Genomic DNA, 22,364 nt, shown 5'->3' on the forward strand with positions numbered 1-22,364 from the left:
CGTACATCAGCATATCTGTTTCCTTTACATTTGTTTTTCATCTTCAAATAAGTCACCTTCCAGTCATTTTGTTTAATGAAGTAAATACTATCTATTCTACAGAATGAACGAGCAGTAGAGATCGAATTGCAGACTAATAAAATGTTGCCACAGACAGAGGAAAGCAGTCCTGCCAAAAAGGTAAATCAGGCGTTCTTACTGTCATAATGTTATCCATCACTTACAAGTTTATCTCCAACTTCCTTTACACTTTACAAACTTACATTTATTACTTTTTGTATTCCACAGCTTCTAATTAGAAGCAGGAGAAGGGATTTTTATAGTTATCCATATGCAGATGGCTTACATTTACTTGGTCAGAAAAACACTGATACTCCATTATTCTTCAGACCAGCCAAACACTGACTTTCAGATAAGGAAATACTTATTGAACTGAATGTACCAGCATTCTTTCATATTTATTATGTGTTTTAGCTACTTTGGGCACCATTCATGAACTCTTTTACGCCAGAAAACTGTCATAAAAGGCTTTGAAAATTTGCACATTTTTTGCGCAAAGTGGAGTTGTACAAAAATTTAGCAACTTTGGGGATTACACGCCAGTTTGAAGCCACTGTATCAAAATGGCTAGAGCTGAATGTGGGACGGGGCATGGCTACACTTGTCCATCAAAATTAGCAAAAGTGCCGGTGCTTTGTAAGCCAAAATACTACTCCAGTTGATGACTAGTGTAATATTTCTCCTGAGGTGCACTGAGAAGATGCACCTGATTTAAGTTGAGCGCCCCTCTTATTGAATTTGGTGCATCATATTCCTACGAACCCTTCAATAATACTGGAATACTCAATGCCAGTCTTAATAAATCTGCCCCTGTGTGTGTTTTGTCTAACAAAGGGCTTGGTCTTATATGCATCAAAAATTGTGAGAAAATTGTTTAAAAAAATGTGACAAAATTTGTGACAAATGTTTGGCGCAAAGTTAACTAATAAGTAATGTGAAGTTAGATTAAACAGTGTAAAAATGCCTTACAGTTATCAAACAGAATGAATCACTGTGATAATGGCATATTTTAAGTCTTCGTTTGTACTAAGATTTAGACAGTATTATTATATATGCCCCTATATGTTATCCTTAGTCCACATTTATGTGTGTTATGGTGGGAGACAAATACATTATATATTTCACATGAATTACAAGTTTATTGACCTAATAAACATCACCATATACCCATATTCCATTTACCTTTTATATTTTTTATGTTGTAGAGTGGTCTAAAATCCAAACTATAGTTTCTTCCACATGAGCACCAGCCACAATATATCCCTAGTTACTAGCCATAGTGCCACATCGGTGGCATAGACAATGCCACCAAGATGATCTTCTCCAGTATAACCATGAGGGCTAGCCATAGGGTCCTCATAGTACTAGCCATAGTCACTGGGGTGGACACTGACAGGAAGTTACCCATAGGCCACTCATTTTTATTATTATTATTGTTATTTAATATTATAGCACCATTTATTCCATGGCGCTTTACATGTGAGGAGGTGTGTACATAATAAAAACAAGTACAGTAATCTAAACGATACAAGTCACAACTGGTACAGAGGAGAGAGGACCCTGCCTGCGAGGGTTCACAATCTACAAGGGATTGGTGAGGATACAGTTGGCGAGGGTAGAGCTGGTCATGCAGCGGTTTGGTTGATCCGTGGTTACTGCAGGTTATAGGCTTGTCAGAAGAGGTAGGTTCATGTTCTTTTTGAAGGTTTCCATGGTAGGCGAGAGTCTTATATGTTGGGGTAGAGTTACAACATAGGGGTGATGCACGGGAGAAATCTCGTATGGGATTGTTGGATTTGGAAATAAGAGGGGAGTGTAGAAGGAGATCTTGTGAGGATCAGAGGTTGCGTGCAGGTAAGTACCGGGAGACGAGACCGCAGATGTGTGGAGGAAACAGGTTGTGGATGGCTTTGTTTGTCATGGTTAGGGTTTTGAACTGGAGTCTTTTGGTAATGGAGAGCCAATGCAGGGATTGACAGAGGGGAGAGGCCGGGGAATAGCGGGGGACAGGTGGCTTAGTCGGGCTGCAGAGTTTAGAATAGACTGGGGGGGTGTGAGAGTGTTAGACGGGAGACCGCAGAGCAGGAGGTTGCAGTAGTCAAGGCGGGAGATGATGAGGGCATGGATTAGGGATTTTGCAGATTCTCGGTTTAGGAATTTACGGATCCGGGAAATATTTTTGAGTAAGTCGGCAGGAAGTGGAAAGGGCTTGGATATCTGGTTTGAAGGAGAGATCAGTGTCAAGGATAATCCTGAGGCAGCGAGCTTGTAGGACTGGGGAGAGTGAGCAGCCATTTACATTAATGGATAGGTCTGTTGGGGGAGTTGAGTGAGATGGGGAAAGATGATGAATTCTGTTTTGTCCATGTTAAGTTTTAGAAATCTAGTGGAGAAGAAGGATATAAAAGCTGACAAGCATTATGGGATTCTGTTTAGTAGGGAGGTGATATCTGGTCCAGAGATGTAGATCTGTGTGTCATTAGCATAGAAGTTATACTGAAAGCTGTGAGATTCTTTGACCTGTCCGATGCATTTGGTGTGGATGAAGAGGAGCAGAGGCCCTAGGGCTGAACTAAGCGGGACTCTGACAGATATGGGGCGAGGTGAGGAGGTGGTGTGTGAGTGGGGGATGCTGAATGTCTGGTCTGTTAGGTATGACGAGATTCAAAATAGGGCCAAGTCAGTGATGCCAAGAGATGAGAGGGTCTGTAATAATAGGGAATGGTCCACTGTGTCAAAGGCAGAGGACAGGTCCAGGAGGAGGAGCACAGAGTAGTGTCTCTTGGCTTTGGCAGTTAATAGGTTATTGCTGACTTTAGTTAGGGCAGATTCAGTGGAGTGATGCGGCCGGAAGCCAGATTGTAAGCAGTCAAAGAAGGAGCAAGAAGAGAAGTGGAAGGGCAGTTCAAGATGGACGTGGTGTTCCAGTTATTTTGAGGCATAGGGGAGAAGTGATATGGGGCGATAGCTACATGCAGAGGATGGGTCAAGAGAGTGCTTTTTGAGGATAGGTGTGATTGAGGCATGTTTAAAGCTTGAGGGGAAAACACCAGTTGTTAGTGATAGGTTGAAGAGATGGGTTAGGGTTGGGATGAAGACTCTGATGAGGTTTGGGATGAAATGGGATGGGATTGGGTCAAGTGCACAGGTGGTGATCTTGAGAGTAGAGTGGAGATCTTCTGTAATGGTGGAGAAGTTGGTTTTGGAGGAGGAGCACTGAGCACTTCGGAGAAAGGGGTCTTGGGGTTGTCGACCAAAACTGTCTCTGATGTTATCAATCGTCTGCTCATGTGACATCTTCATTAGTCTTACTTGTATTCCCCTCTCAGTATATCCAATGTGATGGTTTGTACGTAGTGTATGATGCATTGCAGGGTACTGTTGATGTTTCATTTGCATTTATTCTTAGTTATATGAGCCGCAGAATCATTTTTCTAATTACTTTTATTGATTTTTAGTTATACCCTGCCAGTAATGCACATATTTCTACATGCAGTTTCAAAGGGGTCATGGTTATTTGATATATTGTCCTTAGGGATGCTTTCCACGACATTGATCACTCTGTTCATAATGAAGCATATGACAGAGGTGTTTTCACTTGGCCTGAGAAAATCATACTCATTGGTCACACTATTGAATTTCACAAGTAATTCAGATTCTTCAAATATTTTTCAGCAGGTCTTGAATTACCAGAAGCCATTTTTATATTTTATTTTCAATACATGTTAATGAATAGGGTGTTATTATTATTTATTCATTTCTTTATACATTTTTTTGGAAAATGACTTGAGGACTGGTTATGAATTTCAAGATTTTAAGAGCCACTAGAAAGAACTTCTGATGATAGTAAAGAAAGACATGCCATGCTTTATAAAAGGAAACGTCTCACTTTTACTGCGTTTGTTAGGACATACTATGGGTTCACCTTAGTAGACTACACTTTTGTGTCTGGCTAAAAAGATGGACACTGAACGAAAGAAGTCCACACAGAGTCGTCCAAACTTTCAGACTTTGGACTCGTTTGCAAAGTGCTCAGTGGCTCCCCCAGACCAAAGACCCCAGACTGAGTTATGGATGTGGATATGAAATTTTATATGGACCAAGGCATACCTATCCATCATAGAAATGGGGTGTTAAAGCTGATTTTTCATAACTATGGTGTTTTGTACATGGGAATAGCAGAGAAATCGTCACAATGACTGTCAGTGTATCCCAACAATCTTTCCTCCAACTTAATGGGCTGCAGACTGCCATAAAAATAAAGCCTATTTTCTGCTGACATCTCTCGTTGGCCAGTGACAGGAAATTTGATTTAATTCCCTGCTATGACCCACATTGTTCCTGTTCACAAGTGGAGCTAAAAAGGGCCAATTTAGGTAATGGCTTGTGATGCACTTCCATAATATATTAAAATTGATAGCAAAAGTTGATTTCAGCTTCACTGACACTAACATACAAAAATGTGAATGCAACATTTTCAGAAATTCATTTCATAAAAAAGAAAATTAAAATATTTATAAAATTCTTTCTTACAGGAGATACTATTGAACCACCCTCCCACAAAGCCATTAAGAAGAAAATTCCACCCTGAAAGCCAAGTGCTGGAAAATCACGACTTGTCCTCAGCATCAAGTGTGACCTCATCTGCTGCATCCTTAAAGTCTCATCCCGCTGTTCAAAAGTATGTTACACAGTCTACAGATAGTTATAAATAGCAGTGGTTTATTTCTCTGGCTTATATTTTGTTAAGATATTGACCTCCACTAATCCATAAATAACTGGCTTCATAATGACCTCCCGACTAGTGTCTCCATTCAGTCTACAGTGCTACTAAACTTAAATACTGGGTCTTAAGGAGCATTTGCTCCTAAAATTGGCGAAAAATACCTTATGTTTGCAAGAAAAAGTATGGTGACAAATGGTTATTATATTTATATCTACAGTGAAACTATGTTAGATAACCACCCACTATTACACTAAAAGTGATTTAATAGTTGGGTATTCCTCCTCTCCAAAGGAATCAACATGCATACGATAAGAACGAATTGAAAACCGTGAAATAATAATGCCCTTTATTTTTGAAAAGAAAAAATCTTTTGTGAAGTTTTCAATGTTTTTGTATGTAACGTAAGTGTTAAGACCAGGTTCCAACAAGCATACTTTCAGTCTTTTTGCCGCATGACTAGCATACTAACAGTTGTAGCCTATGTTCTAGTGCACAAGGACCTGAGCATGCACTGTTCTTGTCCAGTTACACAGGCAATTTGAGGATATGACTGACATGATTGTTTCAAGGACTGTGTGAACTTGGTCAATTGGAAAATTTGAAGGCAAACAAAAATGTGGGTTGAATAAGTAAATATTAGTGTGGCTTTTCTAGGCAGCACATACCCATGGTAATCAATATGATACTATATCTGGTTGTTACATCTTTTAAGATGATGATTGCGACAAAGAGCATTATCAAAAGGGTGTTATTGCAAAAGTAAAAGCAGTAAAAACAGTTGTACATACTTTTTAAATAACTGTAATTTTTTTTATTAAATTTTATTAAATTTTACAATCAGAAATGGTACAAAACAATCACAATTTGGCTTATAAATTAGAGGGTCAGAAAGAATGGAGTTCAATTAGAATGAACTCTTGGAAGACGTTTCCCCCAGTGGCATCAACATACTCATATTACAATTTTTTAAAAAACCACAATACTAAATAACATGAGACATACACATAGAGAAGGGGGAAAGGAAGAAGAAACCTGTTCAAAAACCAACATGCTCCTAACTGTTGTTTTGGGCCCTAAAATAGTACCATGGAGCCCAGACGGTCTCAAATCTGTCTAAACTCACATTCAATAAGGCTGTGGTGTGCTCCATCCTGCAGATGTCAGCTATTCTATCCAAAACCTACTGATAAGCTGGGGAAGTAGTCTGTCTCCAATGAAGGGCAATCAAACATCCAACTGCCTGTAATATCCACACGTTATGAAGAATTCAAGGTATTAAACTTTAGATATGGTTTATTCTTCGTCCTCCAGCACACAGCATAACAGTTGCATTCCCATGCTACCAGAAGTGAAACTGAAACTTCCCTTCTCATCCCTCTTGTCTCCACCCCCCAAGTCCCATAAGTCTGGCTTGCTTAAAGAGACAGATCTAATTATTATACATTACATCATCCCCTTTTTTTTTTTTTTTTATAAATAACCCATATTACTGATAAATGCAACAACATGAAAACGTCCAAAGAAATCATATGTCCGTTTTGTCTTATTTGTTCAATTCCAAAACCAGAGAAACAAACAAAAAAACAAAACAAAACAAAACTGTAATTACACTTCTTCAATAAGCCTCGATGGAGCTCTTCTCTCTCGTGTAGGATAACGTCTGGGCTCATTGAGAGGGTTCATTATTGATGGACCAGCTACCTCTTGTTGGTCCTCTCCACCATCGGATACCAAATCTTCCACCAAAGAGAGTTCATTGTCATCATTCTGCGGTATGACTTTAAAATATGAAGAATTTCGCGTTATGGGGTGTCCATCTCGTTCAGCTGTGATCATGCTGCTTTTCCTTTTAGTAACATAATATTTTGCAGGACCATATACAGGTGAGGTCTTGTTGGTTGGTCTTTGACGTACCACCACGACATCCCCTCTTTCGATGGCACTTGACCGTGTCCTTCGCCTTCTGTCTGCATAACGTTTCATGGCTTGTTTGTTGGAGAAATCTGTGGATCTCACTGAGGAGTCACTCGGTCGGGGATGGCTGGTCACATCAGGGAGACGTATACGCAGGGTTCTGCTGAACATTAAATGAGCTGGAGCAGCATTAGTAGTGGAGTGTGGCGTATTGCGGTAATTACGCATGAATTTATATAATGACTGTTTCAGTGGGATGTGCTCCAGACTCGCTGCCTTGATACGCTTCCCCAGAGTGCGCATAAAACGTTCCACAATTCCATTGGCTTGCGGCCAGCAAAGTGTGATTTTCCTGTTATTGAATCCCAAGTATTCAGAAAATTGTGTAAACACATGTCCATTGAATGGAGGTCCATTGTCTGTTTTGACCACTCTTGGAATACCATATGCCGAGAAAATGTCGTCCAGCTCTGGTATAACATTATTAGCAGATGTTGAAGAGATAAATGAAATGACAGGGTATCGAGAATATTCATCAATTGTTACGAGAATGTATTGGCCATTTGGCAATGGTCCATATATATCGACTGCCACTTCCTCCCAGACAGCAGTGGGTAACGGAGACATTTGTAATGGCTCTAAGGTTGATGATGGAGTGATTAATTGACAAGTAGAACAGCGTCTAATCTTTTCTTCCACCAAGTGATCCATATTTGGGAACCACACTTTTTCTCTGAGTAACTTCTTTGTGCCAACGAATCCTAAATGACCTTCATGTGCTATCTGTATGACTAAGTTACGCAAAGTCTTAGGTACAACTAGTTTGGTACCTCGAAGAATGAGGTGTTCTTCAGTGACTGATAATTCCTCACGTACGTTTGAGAATAGTTTTAACTCTTTCAGATCAATCTCAGAATCAGGAAATTTTTCCTTTTGAATTTCATGCCACCTTCGATTTTGGATGATTTGTATTAGGGCACAGAGTGTCTTGTCTTTTGTTGTTTCATTTATAAATTGATCAAGAGAAAGTGCTTTTGGCACGGCATGATCTGTAACAAAACGTAGGTATTCTTCAATGGAGGAATGCACAGGTATATCATCATTAGTAGGATGTCTTGAAAGATAATCAGCCGGATTGCTGTATTTTCCAGGTTTGTGAACAATTTTATAGTTGTAGTCCTGTAGACGTAGGCCCCATCGTTCAATTCGTGCAGGCATTTTAGCTCTGGGATTTCCAAAAATTGTAAGAAGTGCTTGATGATCTGTGACAATGGTGAAGGGAGCTCCATAGAGAAATAAGTGAAAGTGTTCACATCCCCAGACAACTGCCAAGCTTTCTTTTTCAGGTTGAGAATATTTTCTTTCAGTGTTTGTTAAACTCTTACTTGCATAAGAAATGATGTGAGGATTTTGATTGTTATCCTTGTACTGCGCTAGAATAGCACCCAGTCCCACGGGACTGGCGTCCACAATCAGTTCAGTTCGAAGAGCTGGATCAAAATAAGCCATAGTGGTTGTCGAGCAGAGTTCATTTTTAATTGTTTCAAAAGAGGCCTGACAGTCTTGAGACCATTGAAAAATACAACTTTGTTTTGTAAGTTCCCGTAGTGGATTGCTGATTGTTGAAAAATTCGGAATATATCTAGCACAGTAACTTGCCATTCCAAGGAAAGAACGCACTTCACTGGCATCCTGTGGAATTGAGGCTGTTCTGATAGCTTCCACTTTCTTGGGGTCTGGTTGTACTCCTTTTGCCGAGAAGATGTGACCATAGAATTCTAATGAACCCTTGTCAAACTCGCACTTCTCTTTGTTTAAAGTGAGTCCAGCAGAAAGCAGACATTCGAAGATAGCATATAGCGCACGATTATGCTCAGCTTGAGTTTTACCAAAAACCAATATGTCATCACTGTAATTAAAGGCATATGGGATGTGTTGAATGACACTCCTTATTGCATCCTGAAAAATTTCTGCTGCTGAGCAGACTCCAAAAGTCAATCTTTTGTATCTTCTGAGGCCCACATGGGTGGAAAATGTGGTCAAGTATCGGGACTCTGGACTCAGTTCTAATTGATGATATCCCTTATTGAGGTCGAGCTTTGAGAAGACGGTGGCTCCATTTAATAAATGAATAATGTCATCAATCGTAGGTGAGATATGTCTTTCCCTCCGGATAGCGGTGTTGGGCAGGCGCATGTCAACACACAGTCTCACTTGATCAGGAGTCTTTGGTTTTGGAACTACCACAAGTGGAGAGACCCACGGAGTGGGACCAGTAACAGTTTCAATAACGTCCTCATCCATGAGCAATTGGAGTTCCTTTTCTACCTTCTGTCTCAGGTGAAATGGAATACGCCTGTGAGGCTGAGCTACTGGACGAACATTGTCATCCACATGAAGGTGTACTTGAGAGTCCTTTAGTTTTCCCAAACCACTAAATAGGGAGGGAAAGCTGTTCACCATAGTTTGTACATCCATATCCGCAGGGTCAGTTATGGTATGAATAATCTGGATGAGCCCTAGCTCCAAGGCAGTGTGATAGCTGAGAAGACAGCCTCCCGATCCTTGTAATGTGTGGAAAGTGGTTTTCTGCCTGTTTTCTTTATATCTAATTTCAGCATCAAATTGTCCCATTATAGCTAGAGGTGTTTTAGATCCATAAGGAAAGATTTTAGTCTGCACTTGTTGTAAGACTGGCCTTGTTTTCAATTGTTCATATGTAGTGCCATCTATGATATCCACTGAAGCTCCTGTATCTATTGTAAAGGTAATGTCAGTGTTACAGATTGAGAGTGTAACACAGGGAGACTGTACTGAACCAGTGACAGAGGTAGTGAACACATAGTTCTCAGTCGCAGACATTTCTTCTGTGTCCTGATTTATCACTTTTACCTCTGCAGATTTTGTCATAGGCAGCGGAGGCTTGTAGTGCGCTGATTTGCAAACAGCTGCAAAATGATTCCCTTTTCCACATTTACTGCAGGTTTGTCCCATAGCTGGACATTTGTTCTGGTGGTGAGGGAAATCCTGTCCACATCTATAACATTTCTTCTGTTTCTGGGCTTGTTTGTCTGGTAAATTTTTCTGTTTGAGATTATGCACATGTAATTTATCCCCGTTCTCCATTACGGTAGCCTGATGATCTGCTATTTCTATAGCACGGGCCATTTTGAGCAAATCATGTAGAGAGATATCCTGCTGCAGAGCCTTACGCCTTAGGTTATTAGACGAGCAGGTGACAATTATTTGAGTTAGGATTTCATCATCTACATCTGTAAAGGCACATCCATGTGCTAACTCTTTCAGCCGTGTGACATAAGTGTCTATGGACTCTTCTGGAAGCTGCTTGGCAATCCTGAATTTATATCTTTCATATCTGATGTTCTGTTTGGGGTTGAAGTAGCCAGTGAGAGCTTTAGTGCAGTTGTTGTATGTGTCTGTTTCTGCTGCAGGTAACGTACTGTATATGTCATAGACTCCTGTGCCTGCACAATACAGGAGCAAAGCTCTCTTTCTTTTCTCCTCCTTTATGTCCATGGCTTCTAGGAAATTCTGAAATCTGTTTAGCCATTTTCTCCAGTTATGGGAGAGATTAATGACATCAGTCATATCAAATTGTGGGAATGTGTGCAAGTAGTCAGCCATGATAGAGTCTCTCAGTGGTGCTGGCGTGTGAAGCGGTAAAATATAGTCTGTACTCACAGCAGTAGGTGATTATATCCCATCCTCGTCGCCAGTTGTAATGTCCACACGTTATGAAGAATTCAAGGTATTAAACTTTAGATATGTTTTATTCTTCGTCCTCCAGCACACAGCATAACAGTTGCATTCCCATGCTACCAGAAGTGAAACTGAAACTTCCCTTCTCATCCCTCTTGTCTCCACCCCCCAAGTCCCATAAGTCTGGCTTGCTTAAAGAGACAGATCTAATTATTATACATTACACTGCCGTCAACAGATGTAACAGCAGTTTGGTCGAATTCTTTTCCATCCCTCCATGGGAAACATTGTACATTAAATACATTTTAAATAAACTTTTAGACGTACATTGAAATTAACAATAGTCTAGATATCTGTTATAGATATTTATATGGGGACCAGAAAAGAAACACGCCAAGATTTGTGAATACATACTTTTCATAGACTTGTATCAATGAAACCTCATGGCTAAGAATATACATAAAATACATTTCTAAGAGCAATTTAAAGTGCAACTATTGTGATAATACCTTTTTAAGAAATAAAAGCATAATTAATTGAAGGTATTTTCAGCATTTATTTGCCAAGTATGGGTTTTATACCATGTTTGATCCCTTATTCCTGACTTTGTTGGAGCCTTTGTCTAAAGCACTGAAAACGGGATTAAGACATCACTCAAAACAGCAACATATTTTAAGATAGCAAAGAGTCCAAAACTTGGAAAGTAAGCTATTATGTGCAGCCTAAGGGGGTTGTCGTATCTTTTTAAATAGGTAAAATTGTAAAAACAAGCAATCTTTAAAAAATCTTCTCCATTCTCAAGAATGGAGGGATTTTTAATTTTATTGTTTACTGTTCATTGCCTAGGTTACCAGCCACCTCTGCAGTCTATTAAAGGTGCATGGTCTCGTAGGCAAGGAGCACAATGCTTACAATATCTTTGCTGTAGAGTTTGCAAGCATTGCTCTGGAGTTGGTCGGCTTGCTGGATCTTGCCAACTTCAGTGCCCCTGTGCTCCTTCAATACTGCAGAGGCTATACTGCTTCTTATCCAAATATAAAAAAGAAAAATGTGCCTCACCGTGTGAATTAATAAGGAGAAACCGTTTATATTAGGAAACACGCCAAACTGTTGAAAAAAAGTAATCCAGCGGTACCAAAGTTCAATAAAGCATTCCAGATTGACACAGACGCTATTGAGTGATCCTGAAGTTTGAAATTTGCACAACCATTTTCAAAGATGGACACTGATGGAAAAAAAGATCAGGTCAATGATATCCAAAATGTCATGTTTTGGACTCTGCCTAATTGTACAAGTAGTCTATGGCCCTGATTCATTAAGACTGGCTTTCATGTGCCAGTCTTAATGATGGTCGGGCAGGAATAAGACGCGCCTTAATTCATTTAATTTACGGGCAGCACGGTGGCTCAGTGGTTAGCGCTGCAGCCTTGCAGCGCTGGGGTCCTGGGTTCGAATCCCACCAAGGACAACATCTGCAAGGAGTTTGTATGTTCTCCCCGTGTTTGCGTGGGTTTCCTCCGGGCACTCCGGTTTCCTCCCACACTCTAAAGACTCTAGGGAATTTAGATTGTGAGCCCCATCGGGGACAGTGATGAAAATGTGTGCAAACTGTTGTAAAGCGCTGCGGAATATGTTAGCGCTATATAAAAATAAAGAGTAAAAAATAAAGAGTATTTAATGAATTTGACGCATCTTATCACTGGAGTGTACCACATGTACCTTGTCATAAATGTTACTCAGAGATTGGAGCAACAACTTTGGCATAAGGTGCTCTGCAACTTTTAATTAATTTGTTGGGTGGGAAATTCCATGCCCCATCCTGCTCCAGTTGGGTCCATTTTGGTGAAGCTCGCCAAAACTGATGTGAAGATGCCAAAAGTCATTTATAGGTGTTAAATGCCAGTATTCTGGCATAAATAAATCGATAAATTGGGGCAGGTACGGACTGGGACTTTAATTCAGCCCTGGCATTTGCAATCACACAGGCCCATGTTTTACCCGTCTCCAAACACCAAATGGGGATATATTACTAATATTACCCTGGATGGAGGAAAGCAAGATTTACTGCAAGACCAATATATCTAATGATACCCGTAGCCTGCTGGGGTTAGTGACGGAGTCAGCGACTTTGTGCTCCGTCACAACTGTTAACAGGATGGATGTCTTGAGAACACCGATTCTGTTAACAACGTATCAGACAAGGCAGCCCACGACCAGACAGGCCCTTCTGGCATTTGCCAGAATTGCCAGATGGCCAGTCCCGCCCTGAATCGGGGTCTATGTCTCAATCTAGAGCATGTCTGTATCCTGCTTGTTGGGGCTTCTAATGGAAGCCCCCAACAGAATGAGGAATGCGGGCTTAGATGCGGTCTGTTCCCAGCCATTGGCTCTGGTAATAGATTCACAGATTATACACATAAAATCACTGTTTATTAGTATCTATTAAAATAAAGAAAAAAAAAACAAGATCAGAAAAATAAAAAATCCCCAGTCAGAGATAACATAACCAGACAACAATTGCGTCCAAGAGGGTGCGAACCTCTGCTGACAGGCAGGGATCTGGGTAGGGTACAAATTAGGGGCAACACCCTCCCACATTTATTAATAGCCTGGCTACTGGTTATGTTATCTCTGACAGGGGATCTGATCTAGTTTTTTTTCTTTATTTTAATAGATACTAATAATCAGTGATTTTGTGTGTATAGTCTGTGAATCTACTCCCTTTCTTTAGTACAGAGCATTGTTGTTTTACACATATAATTGTACAAATGTTAAGGCCCTGCCACACATAGCGAGATCGCTAGCGAGATCGTTGCTTTTGTGACGCCACAGCGATCTCGCCAACGATATCGCTGTGTGTGACACGCATCAGCGACCGGCCCCCCACTGGGTATCGCTGATCGTGCAGGAACGTCCTTGGCCATTTTTTGATCGTTGGTCTCCCGCTGGCCAGCGCGCACTGCTGCGTGTGACAGGGAGAGACCAATGATCAGCGACGCTGGGAGCTGGTTTCCAGGGTAAACAGCGGGTATCTAAGAGCCGCGCGGCTCTTAGATACCCGCTGTTTACCTTGGACACCAGCTTGCTCGCTGGGCCTGATGGTGAGTCTGTCTATGTGACAACTCAGCAGCGATCAGCTAACTATGCCCCAGCGATCCCATCCACGTCGGATCGTTGGTGGAATCGCTGGGACATTGAAGCGTGTAACGGGGCCCTTACCTACTCGTTGTTGCCGCCAGTACGCCAGAGCCATATATAACTGCAGATAGATAAATTTATATTTATAATGTCAACTAGTATACAAAGTGACTGGTTTCTTATTAAAACAAAAGAGTAACAACAGGTTCATTGTGATGTCAAGATTGATAATCTGAAATAAGCCGGTATAATGAAATTTAGTTAGAACATGAAGACTTCAAAATTCTACAAAATTGTATAAAAAACATTATGCACCTTTGGAATTATAAACGTGATACAGTATCAGGTGATCATTTATAATTTACAAGTGTACAGTTGTCATCGCCGGCTCCAGTCCTGTATTGTAAATTGCTTATGAAATAAGCGATAGACAAATCTGAAATCTTCGGTAAATATTGAGATCTATGCAGACTATCAGATAAAACTGCCAGAAGGAATTCCGTCTGTCACTGGCACCAGAGTAAAAGATTGTTGTATATGATTAATTCACTTGTTTACACATTTTAAGCAGTGTATCACATTGACTTTTCCGAGATTGTATTAATACTCAGATGACTACAGTATGTGCTGTTCCTTAATTAGGCGGTGCCATGGTTCACTGGTTGGAACTGTTACCTTGCCGCATAAGGGTTCGCAATTTGGCCTGGATATGTACGTTCTCCATTTCCATGGATTATTTCAGGGTTCTCCAAAAACAAACCCATGTCAAAAGGCATCCTATAAAAATTGACTAGTTTTTGTAGCATAAATAAAAATATAAAAGACAAAAAAAAAAGAGAAGAATATATTCGTGTAATATACACAGTCATGGCCGAAAGTGTTGACACCCTTGAAATTGTTCCAGAAAACGAAGCATTTCTCCCAGAAAATTATTGCAGTTATTTTGTATGTTTTGTTATACACATGTTTATTTAATTTGTGTGTATGATAACAACCCAAAAAAACAGAGAAAAAGGGCAAACTGGACAAAATTTCACACGAAACTTTAAAAATGGGCAGGACAAAATTGTTGGCACCCTCAACTTAATATTTAGTTGCACAGCCTTTGCATAAATAACTGCAATCAATTGCTTCCTATAACCATCATCAAGCTTCTTGCATCTCTCAACTGGAATTTTGGACCACTCTTCTTTTGCACACTGCTCCAAGTCTCTCATATTTGAAGGGTGCATTCTCCCAACAGCAATTTTAAGATCTCGCCACAGGGATTCAATGGGATTTAAATCCAGGTTCATTGCTGGCCACTTCAGAACTCTCCAGTGCTTTGTTTCCATACATTTCTGGGTGCTTCTGGAAGTATGTTTGGGGTCGTTGTTCTGCTGGAAGACCCATGACCTAGGACACAAACATAGCTTTCTGACATTGGGCACTACATTGTTACCCAAAATCCATTGGTAATCTTCAGATTTCATCATGCCTTGCACACAGTCAAGGCATCCAGTTCCAGGGGCAGCAAAGCAACCTCAAAACATCTTTGAAAGCCTGCCTTATTAGACAGTAGGTACTGTGTTCTTTTCTTTGTAGGCCTCATTCCATTTTTGGTAAACAGTAGAATGATGTGCTTTACCAAATAGCTCTATCTTGGTCTCATCTATCCACAAGAAGCTTTCCCACATGGATTTTGGCTTACTCACATACATTTTGGCAAACTGCAGTCTAGATTTTTTATGTCCAAAGTCTCTTGCCATAGCATTTCATTTCATTCAAATGTTGACAAATAATTCGCACTGACAATGATGCACCCTGAGCCTACAGGGCAGCTTGAATTTATTTGGAACTTGATTGAGGCTGCTTATCCACCATCCGGACTATCCTGCATTGCAACCATTCATCAATTTTTCTCTGCTATCCACATCCAGGGAGATTAGCTACAGTGCCATTGGTTGTAAACTTCTTGATTATGTTGTGTACCGTGGAAAAAGGAACATCAAGATCTCTGGAGATGGACTTGTAATCTTGAGATTGTTGATATTGTTCAACAATTTTGGTTCTTAACTCCTCAGACAGTTCTCTTACCCTCTTTCTGTTTGTGATTAATGTGGCACACACAGACACAGAATGCAAAGACTGAGTTAACTTCTCCCCTTTTATCTGGTTTTAGGTTTGATTTTCATATTGCCCACACCTGTTACTTGCCACAGGTGAGTTTAAATGAGCATCACATGCTTGAAACAAAGTTGTTTAGCCAAATTTTTTGAAAGGGGAAAACAATTTGCCCAGCCCATTTATGGGATTTTTTTGTGAAATGATGTTCAATTTTCCTTTTTTCTTGTTCCAAAACACACAAAGTAGAGTTACGATACCCTGAGATTTGAAAGGCTGGAAGACATTAATCCCATCCTTAAGGTCCATTTATATCATATACATCAAACTCTGGCCCATGTGCTAAATCTGGCCGGCAGGGTGAGTACATTTAGCCAGCAACGCTGGGCGGATCCCCAATTATTTTTGGCCAGTGATTCTAGGTGTGTCCCCTGTCCACCATCACACTTTCACCTGGCATCACACTTTGAACTATATCAGCATCCTAGATGCCGATACAGTTACAAGCAGTGATCATTCCCACTCTGCGTCTGATGTCTCAGTACAGCGAGCACGATGATGTCATTACAATGTGTTCATTGTACCAAAATGTGCAGGGGATTTGAAGACATTATGAAGAGACTAGTGCAGCAGTGGAATGGGCAGAGGTGAGTATTTTTTTAATTTGGGACCATTATACTGTATGGAGCACTATGTGGGGCCATTGTACTGTATGGAGCATTATGTAAGGCCCATTATACTGCATGGAGTACTGTGTGGGGCCATTATACTGTATTGATCACTATGTGGTGCTTTATACTGTGTGGGTCACTATGTGGGGCCCTTTGTACTGTATGGAGCACTATGTGGGGCCATTATACGGTATGGAGCACTATGTGGGGCAATTATACTGTATGGAGCATTATGTGGTGCACATTATACCGTATGGAGCACTATGTGGGCCCATTATACTGTATGGAGCACTATGCGGGGCCCATTATGGTGTATGGAGCACTATGTGGGGCCATTAGTGCCCCATACAGTATATGTGGGGTTTTATACTGTATACACCACTATTTTGGGCCATTAAACTGTATGGAGCACTATGTGGGGCCTATTATACTGTATGGAGTAGTATGTTGGACATTTATACTGTATGGAGCTTTATGTGGGGCCATTAACCTGTATGGTGCACTATGTCACTATGTGGTGCCCATTATATTGTATGGAGCACTATGTGAAGCAAATTATGCTTTATGGATCACTGTGTGGGCCCATTATAATGTATGGAGTACTGTATGGTTCCCACTATACTGCATGAACCACTATGTGGTACCATTAAACTGTATGGAGTGCTATGTCGGGCCTATTATACCTATTATACTGTATTGAGTAGTATGTTGGGCATTTATACTATATGGAGCATTAGTGGGGCTATTATACTGTATGTAGCACTATGTGGTGCCCATTATACTGTATAGAGCACTATGAGGGGCCGTTATGCTGTATGGAGCACTTTTTGTGGCCATTATACTGTATAAAGCACTATGTAGGGCCATTCTACTGTATGATCCCAGCAAAGAGCAAACAGATGAACGGCATACTAGGGCACACAAATCACCACATTACCAGACGGAGCTATTTATCTGAAGTATTGCGGCATATAATTCAGTCAAAATGGAGGTGCTTGCATGAAAAAACATGAATATTTCAATGTGAAGTGAAAAAAGAAGAAATATGCAGCACTCACCGATATAGCTGAAAAACTGTGCATCTTTATTTCACATAAATTCCATCAATAGATGTGTGGACATGCAGGATGTTAGAGGAATGCTAGGGGAGGGAGGTGCCGGACAATGGCCCTTTCGCGATTACTCGCTTCTACGGGTCCCATTCTACTGTATGAAGCACTATGTGACGCCCATTATACACCATGTGCAGAATTATTAGGCAAGTTGTATTTGAGAGGATTCTTTTTATTATTGAATAACTACTATGTTCTCAATCATCCCAAAAGACTCATAGATATCAAAGCTTAATATTTTTGGAAGTTGGAGTGGGTTTTTTTTTAGATTTGGTTACCTTAGGAGGATATCTATTTGTGGAGGTAACTATTACTGTGCATAATTATTAGGCAACTTAATAAAAACCAAATATATACCCATCTCACTTGTTTATTTTCACCAGGTAAACCAATATAACAACAAAACATGTAGAAATAAACATTTCTGACATTCAAAAACAAAACAAAAAAAATCAGTGACCAATATAGCCACCTTTCTTTACAATGACACTCAAAAGCCTTCCATCCATAGATTCTGTCAGTTGCTTGATCTGTTTATGATCAACATTGTGTGCTGCAGCCACCACAGCCTCCCAGACACTGTTCGGAGAGGTGTACTATTTTCCCTCCCTGTAGATCTCACATTTTATGAGGGACCACAGGTTCTCTTTGGGGTTCAGATCAGGTGAACAAGGGGGCCATGTCGTTATTTTTTCTTCTTTTAGACCTTTACTGGGCAGCCACGCTGTGGAGTATTTGGATGCATGTCCTGCATGAAAATCATGTTTTTCTTCTTGAACAATACCGACTTCTTCCTGTATCACTGCTTGAAGAAGGTGTCTTCCAGAAACTGGCAGTAGGTCTGGGAGTTGAGCTTCACTCCATCCTCAACCCGAAAAGGTCCCACAAGTTCATCTTTGATGATACCAGCCCATACCAGTACCCCACCTCCACCTTGCTGGTGTCTGAGTTGGAGTGAAGCTCTCTGCCCTTTACTGATCCAGCCTCGGGCCCATCCATCTGGCCAATCAAGAGTCGCTCTCATTTCATCAGTCCATAAAACCCTAGAAAAATCAGTCTTAAGATATTTCTTGGCCCAGTCTTGACGTTTTATCTTATGTTTCTTGTTGAAAGGTGGTCGTTTTTCAGCCTTCCTTACCTTGGCCATGTCACTGAGTATGGCACACCTTGAGCTTTTTGATACTCCAGTAACGTTGCAGCTCTGAAATATGGCAAAACTGGTGCCAAATGGCATCTTGGCAGCTTCACGCTTGATTTTCCTCAATTCATGGGCAGTTATTTTGCACCTTTTTTTATCAACACGCTTCTTGCGACCCTGTTGGATATTTGCCATGAAACGCTTGATTGTTCAGTGATCACTAGTGTTGAGCGATATTCAGAAATATCGGATCGGATCAGCCCGATACCCCAAAAAGTATCGGTATCGCCGATACCGGAAGTCCCATTCAAGTCAATGGGACAGAAATATCGGAATTAAAAAAAACCCTTTCTTGCCTTGTACATCCTGTTCGGGAGGGGGGAAGAGTGTGGGCGGTGCGTGGGCGGACACTGTGCGTGTCTGTGTGGGGTCTGTGCGGGCCTCTCGGGGAACTGTGCCAATTGTCGGGGCCTGTGCCGGCTGCCGGTGGTCTGTACGGGCCTCTCGGGGGGTCTGTGCCGACTGTCGGGGGCCTGTGCCGGCTGCCGGTGGTCTGTTAGGGCCTCTCGGGGGTCTCTACAGGACTGTCGGGGGCCTGTGCCGGCTGCCGGTGGTCTGTACGGGCCTCTCAGGGATCTCTACAGGCCTGTCGGGGGCCTGTGCCGGCTGCCGGTGGTCTGTGCGGGCCTGCCGGGGGTCTTTTGTGTGTGCAGGCATCGTCCGATGGGACTGCAAGTGACAGTGATTGACACATTAGCCAATGATGGGACAGTAGTAGTCCCATCATCCGGCTAATGTGTTGAATGTAAAAAAAAAAAACATACTACACACATGCTACATATATACTACATTCATACAACATACATACATACTACATACATGCTACATATATACTACATTCATACAACATACATATATACTACATACATACTACATATATACTACATTCATGCAACATACATACATGCTACATACTACATACATGCTACATACTACATACATACTACATATATACTACATTCATACAACATACATACATGCTACATATATACTACATTCATACAACATACTACATACATGCTACATATATGTACTACATTCATACAACATACATATATACTACATACATGCAACATATATACTACATTCATACATACTACATATATACTACATTCATACAACATACATACATACTACATACTACATACATGCTACATATATACTACATTCATACAACATACATACATACTACATACTACATACATGCTACATATATACTACATTCATACAACATACATACATACTACATGCATGCTACATATATACTACATTCATACAATATACATATACATACTACATACATGCTACATATATACCACATTCATACAACATACATACTACATACATGCTACATATATACTACATTCATACAACATACATACTACATACTACAAACATGCTACATATATACTACATTCATAAAACATACATACATACTACATACTACATACATGCTACATATATACTACATTCATACAACATACATATATACTACATACATGCTACATATATACTACATTCATACAACATGCATACATACTACATACATGCTTCATATATACTACATTCATACAACATACTACATACATGCTACATATACACTCACTGGCCACTTTATTAGGTACACCTGTCCAACTGTGTGTTAAGACTTAATTTCTAATCAGCCAATCACATGGCGGCAACTCAGTGCATTTAGGCATGTAGACATGGTCAAGACAATCTCCTGCAGTTCAAACCGAGCATCAGTATGGGGAAGAAAGGTGATTTGAGTGCCTTTGAACGTGGCATGATTGTTGGTGCCAGAAGGGCTGGTCTGAGAATTTCAGAAACTGCTGATCTACTGGGATTTTCACGCACAACCATCTCTAGGGTTTACAGAGAATGGTCCGAAAAAGAAAAAAAATCCAGTGAGCGGCAGTTCTGTGGCCGGAAATGCCATGTTGATGCCAGAGGTCAGAGGAGAATGGGCAGACTGGTTCGAGCTGATAGAAAGGCAACAGTGACTCAAATTGCCACCCGTTACAACCAAGGTAGGCAGAAGAGCATCTCTGAACGCACAGTGCGTCGAACTTTGAGGCAGATGGGCTACAGCAGCAGAAGACCACACTGGGTACCACTCCTCTCAGCTAAGAACAGGAAACTGAGGCTACAATTTGCACAAGCTCATCGAAATTGGACAGTAGAAGATTGGAAAAACGTTGCCTGGTCTGATGAGTCTCGATTTCTGCTGCGACATTCGGATGGTAGGGTCAGAATTTGGCGTAAACAACATGAAAGCATGGATCCATCCTGCCTTGTATCAACGGTTCAGGCTGGTGGTGGTGGTGTCATGGTGTGGGGAATTTTTTCTGGGCACTCTTTGGGCCCCTTGGTACCAATTGAGCATCGTTGCAACGCCACAGCCTACCTGAGTATTGTTGCTGACCATGTCCATCCCTTTATGACCACAATGTACCCAACATCTGATGGCTACTTTCAGCAGGATAATGCGCCATGTCATAAAGCTCGAATCATCTCAGATTGGTTTCTTGAACATGACAATGAGTTTACTGTACTCAAATGGCCTCCTCAGTCACCAGATCTCAATCCAATAGAGCATCTTTGGGATGTGGTGGAACGGGAGATTCGCATCAGGGATGTGCAGCCGACAAATCTGCGCCAACTGTGTGATGCCATCATGTCAATATGGTCCAAAATCTCTGAGGAATGCTTCCAGCACCTTGTTGAATCTCTGCCAGGAAGAATTGAGGCAGTTCTGAAGGCAAAAGGGGGTCCAACCCCTTACTAGCATGGTGTACCTAATAAAGTGGCCAGTGAGTGTATGTACTACATTCATCCAACATACATATATACTACATACATGCAACATATATACTACATTCATACATACTACATATATACTACATTCATACAACATACATACATACTACATACATGCTACATATATACTACATTCATACAACATACATACATACTACATACTACATACATGCTACATATATACTACATTCATACAACATACATACATACATACTACATACATGCTACATATATACTACATTCATACAATATACATATACATGCTACATACATGCTACATATATACTACATTCATACAACATACATACATACTACATACATGCTACATTCATACAACATACATACTACATACATGCTACATATATACTACATTCATACAACATACATATATACTACATACATGCTACATATGTACTACAGTCATACAACATGCATACATACTACATACATGCTTCATATATACTACATTCATACAACATACATACATAGTACATACTACATACATACAACATGCTACAGACATACAACATACATACTACATACTGCATACATACTACATACATACTGCATACAATACATTCATACATTCATACAATACATACATAGACATACAGTACATATAACATAGAGTACATACTCACCATCACTTGTCACTTTGATCCCCGAAGCCAGGGTCATCTATAAAAAATTAGAAAATAACAAACAACCGATATACTTCCTGATCCGCAGAAATCCACGAGGGTCCCACGCCGATTTCCCGTGGAGAACAGCAGCATCAGCTGATGCGACCGCTCTCTAGGGGCTTCAATAATCCAATGACAGGAGGTAGGTATCCTTCCGCACTGTATTCCTCCGCCACTGTAAAAAAAATAGTCCCTAGTCTCACTTTTGGCATTGCTGTG

General features: G+C 40.7%; 1 protein-coding gene across 6 annotated transcripts in view; it reads left to right on the plus strand.

Moving 5' to 3' along the window:
- The window catches only part of REPS2 (RALBP1 associated Eps domain containing 2), a 301,690-nt gene that overhangs the window by 261,098 nt on the left and 18,228 nt on the right, over positions 1-22,364 (plus strand). For all 6 annotated transcript variants that reach the window (XM_073574130.1, XM_073574114.1, XM_073574109.1 and 3 more), the window contains 2 exons: positions 103-180; positions 4,596-4,741. In XM_073574130.1, coding sequence (XP_073430231.1) covers positions 103-180; positions 4,596-4,741 — 224 coding nt within the window. The remainder of the gene's footprint in view (positions 1-102; positions 181-4,595; positions 4,742-22,364) is intronic.

Source organism: Dendrobates tinctorius, unplaced genomic scaffold (genome assembly GCF_039654945.1).
Source record: "Dendrobates tinctorius isolate UK_male_01 unplaced genomic scaffold, ASM3965494v1 ptg000007l, whole genome shotgun sequence".
NCBI classification, from domain to species: domain Eukaryota; kingdom Metazoa; phylum Chordata; class Amphibia; order Anura; family Dendrobatidae; genus Dendrobates; species Dendrobates tinctorius.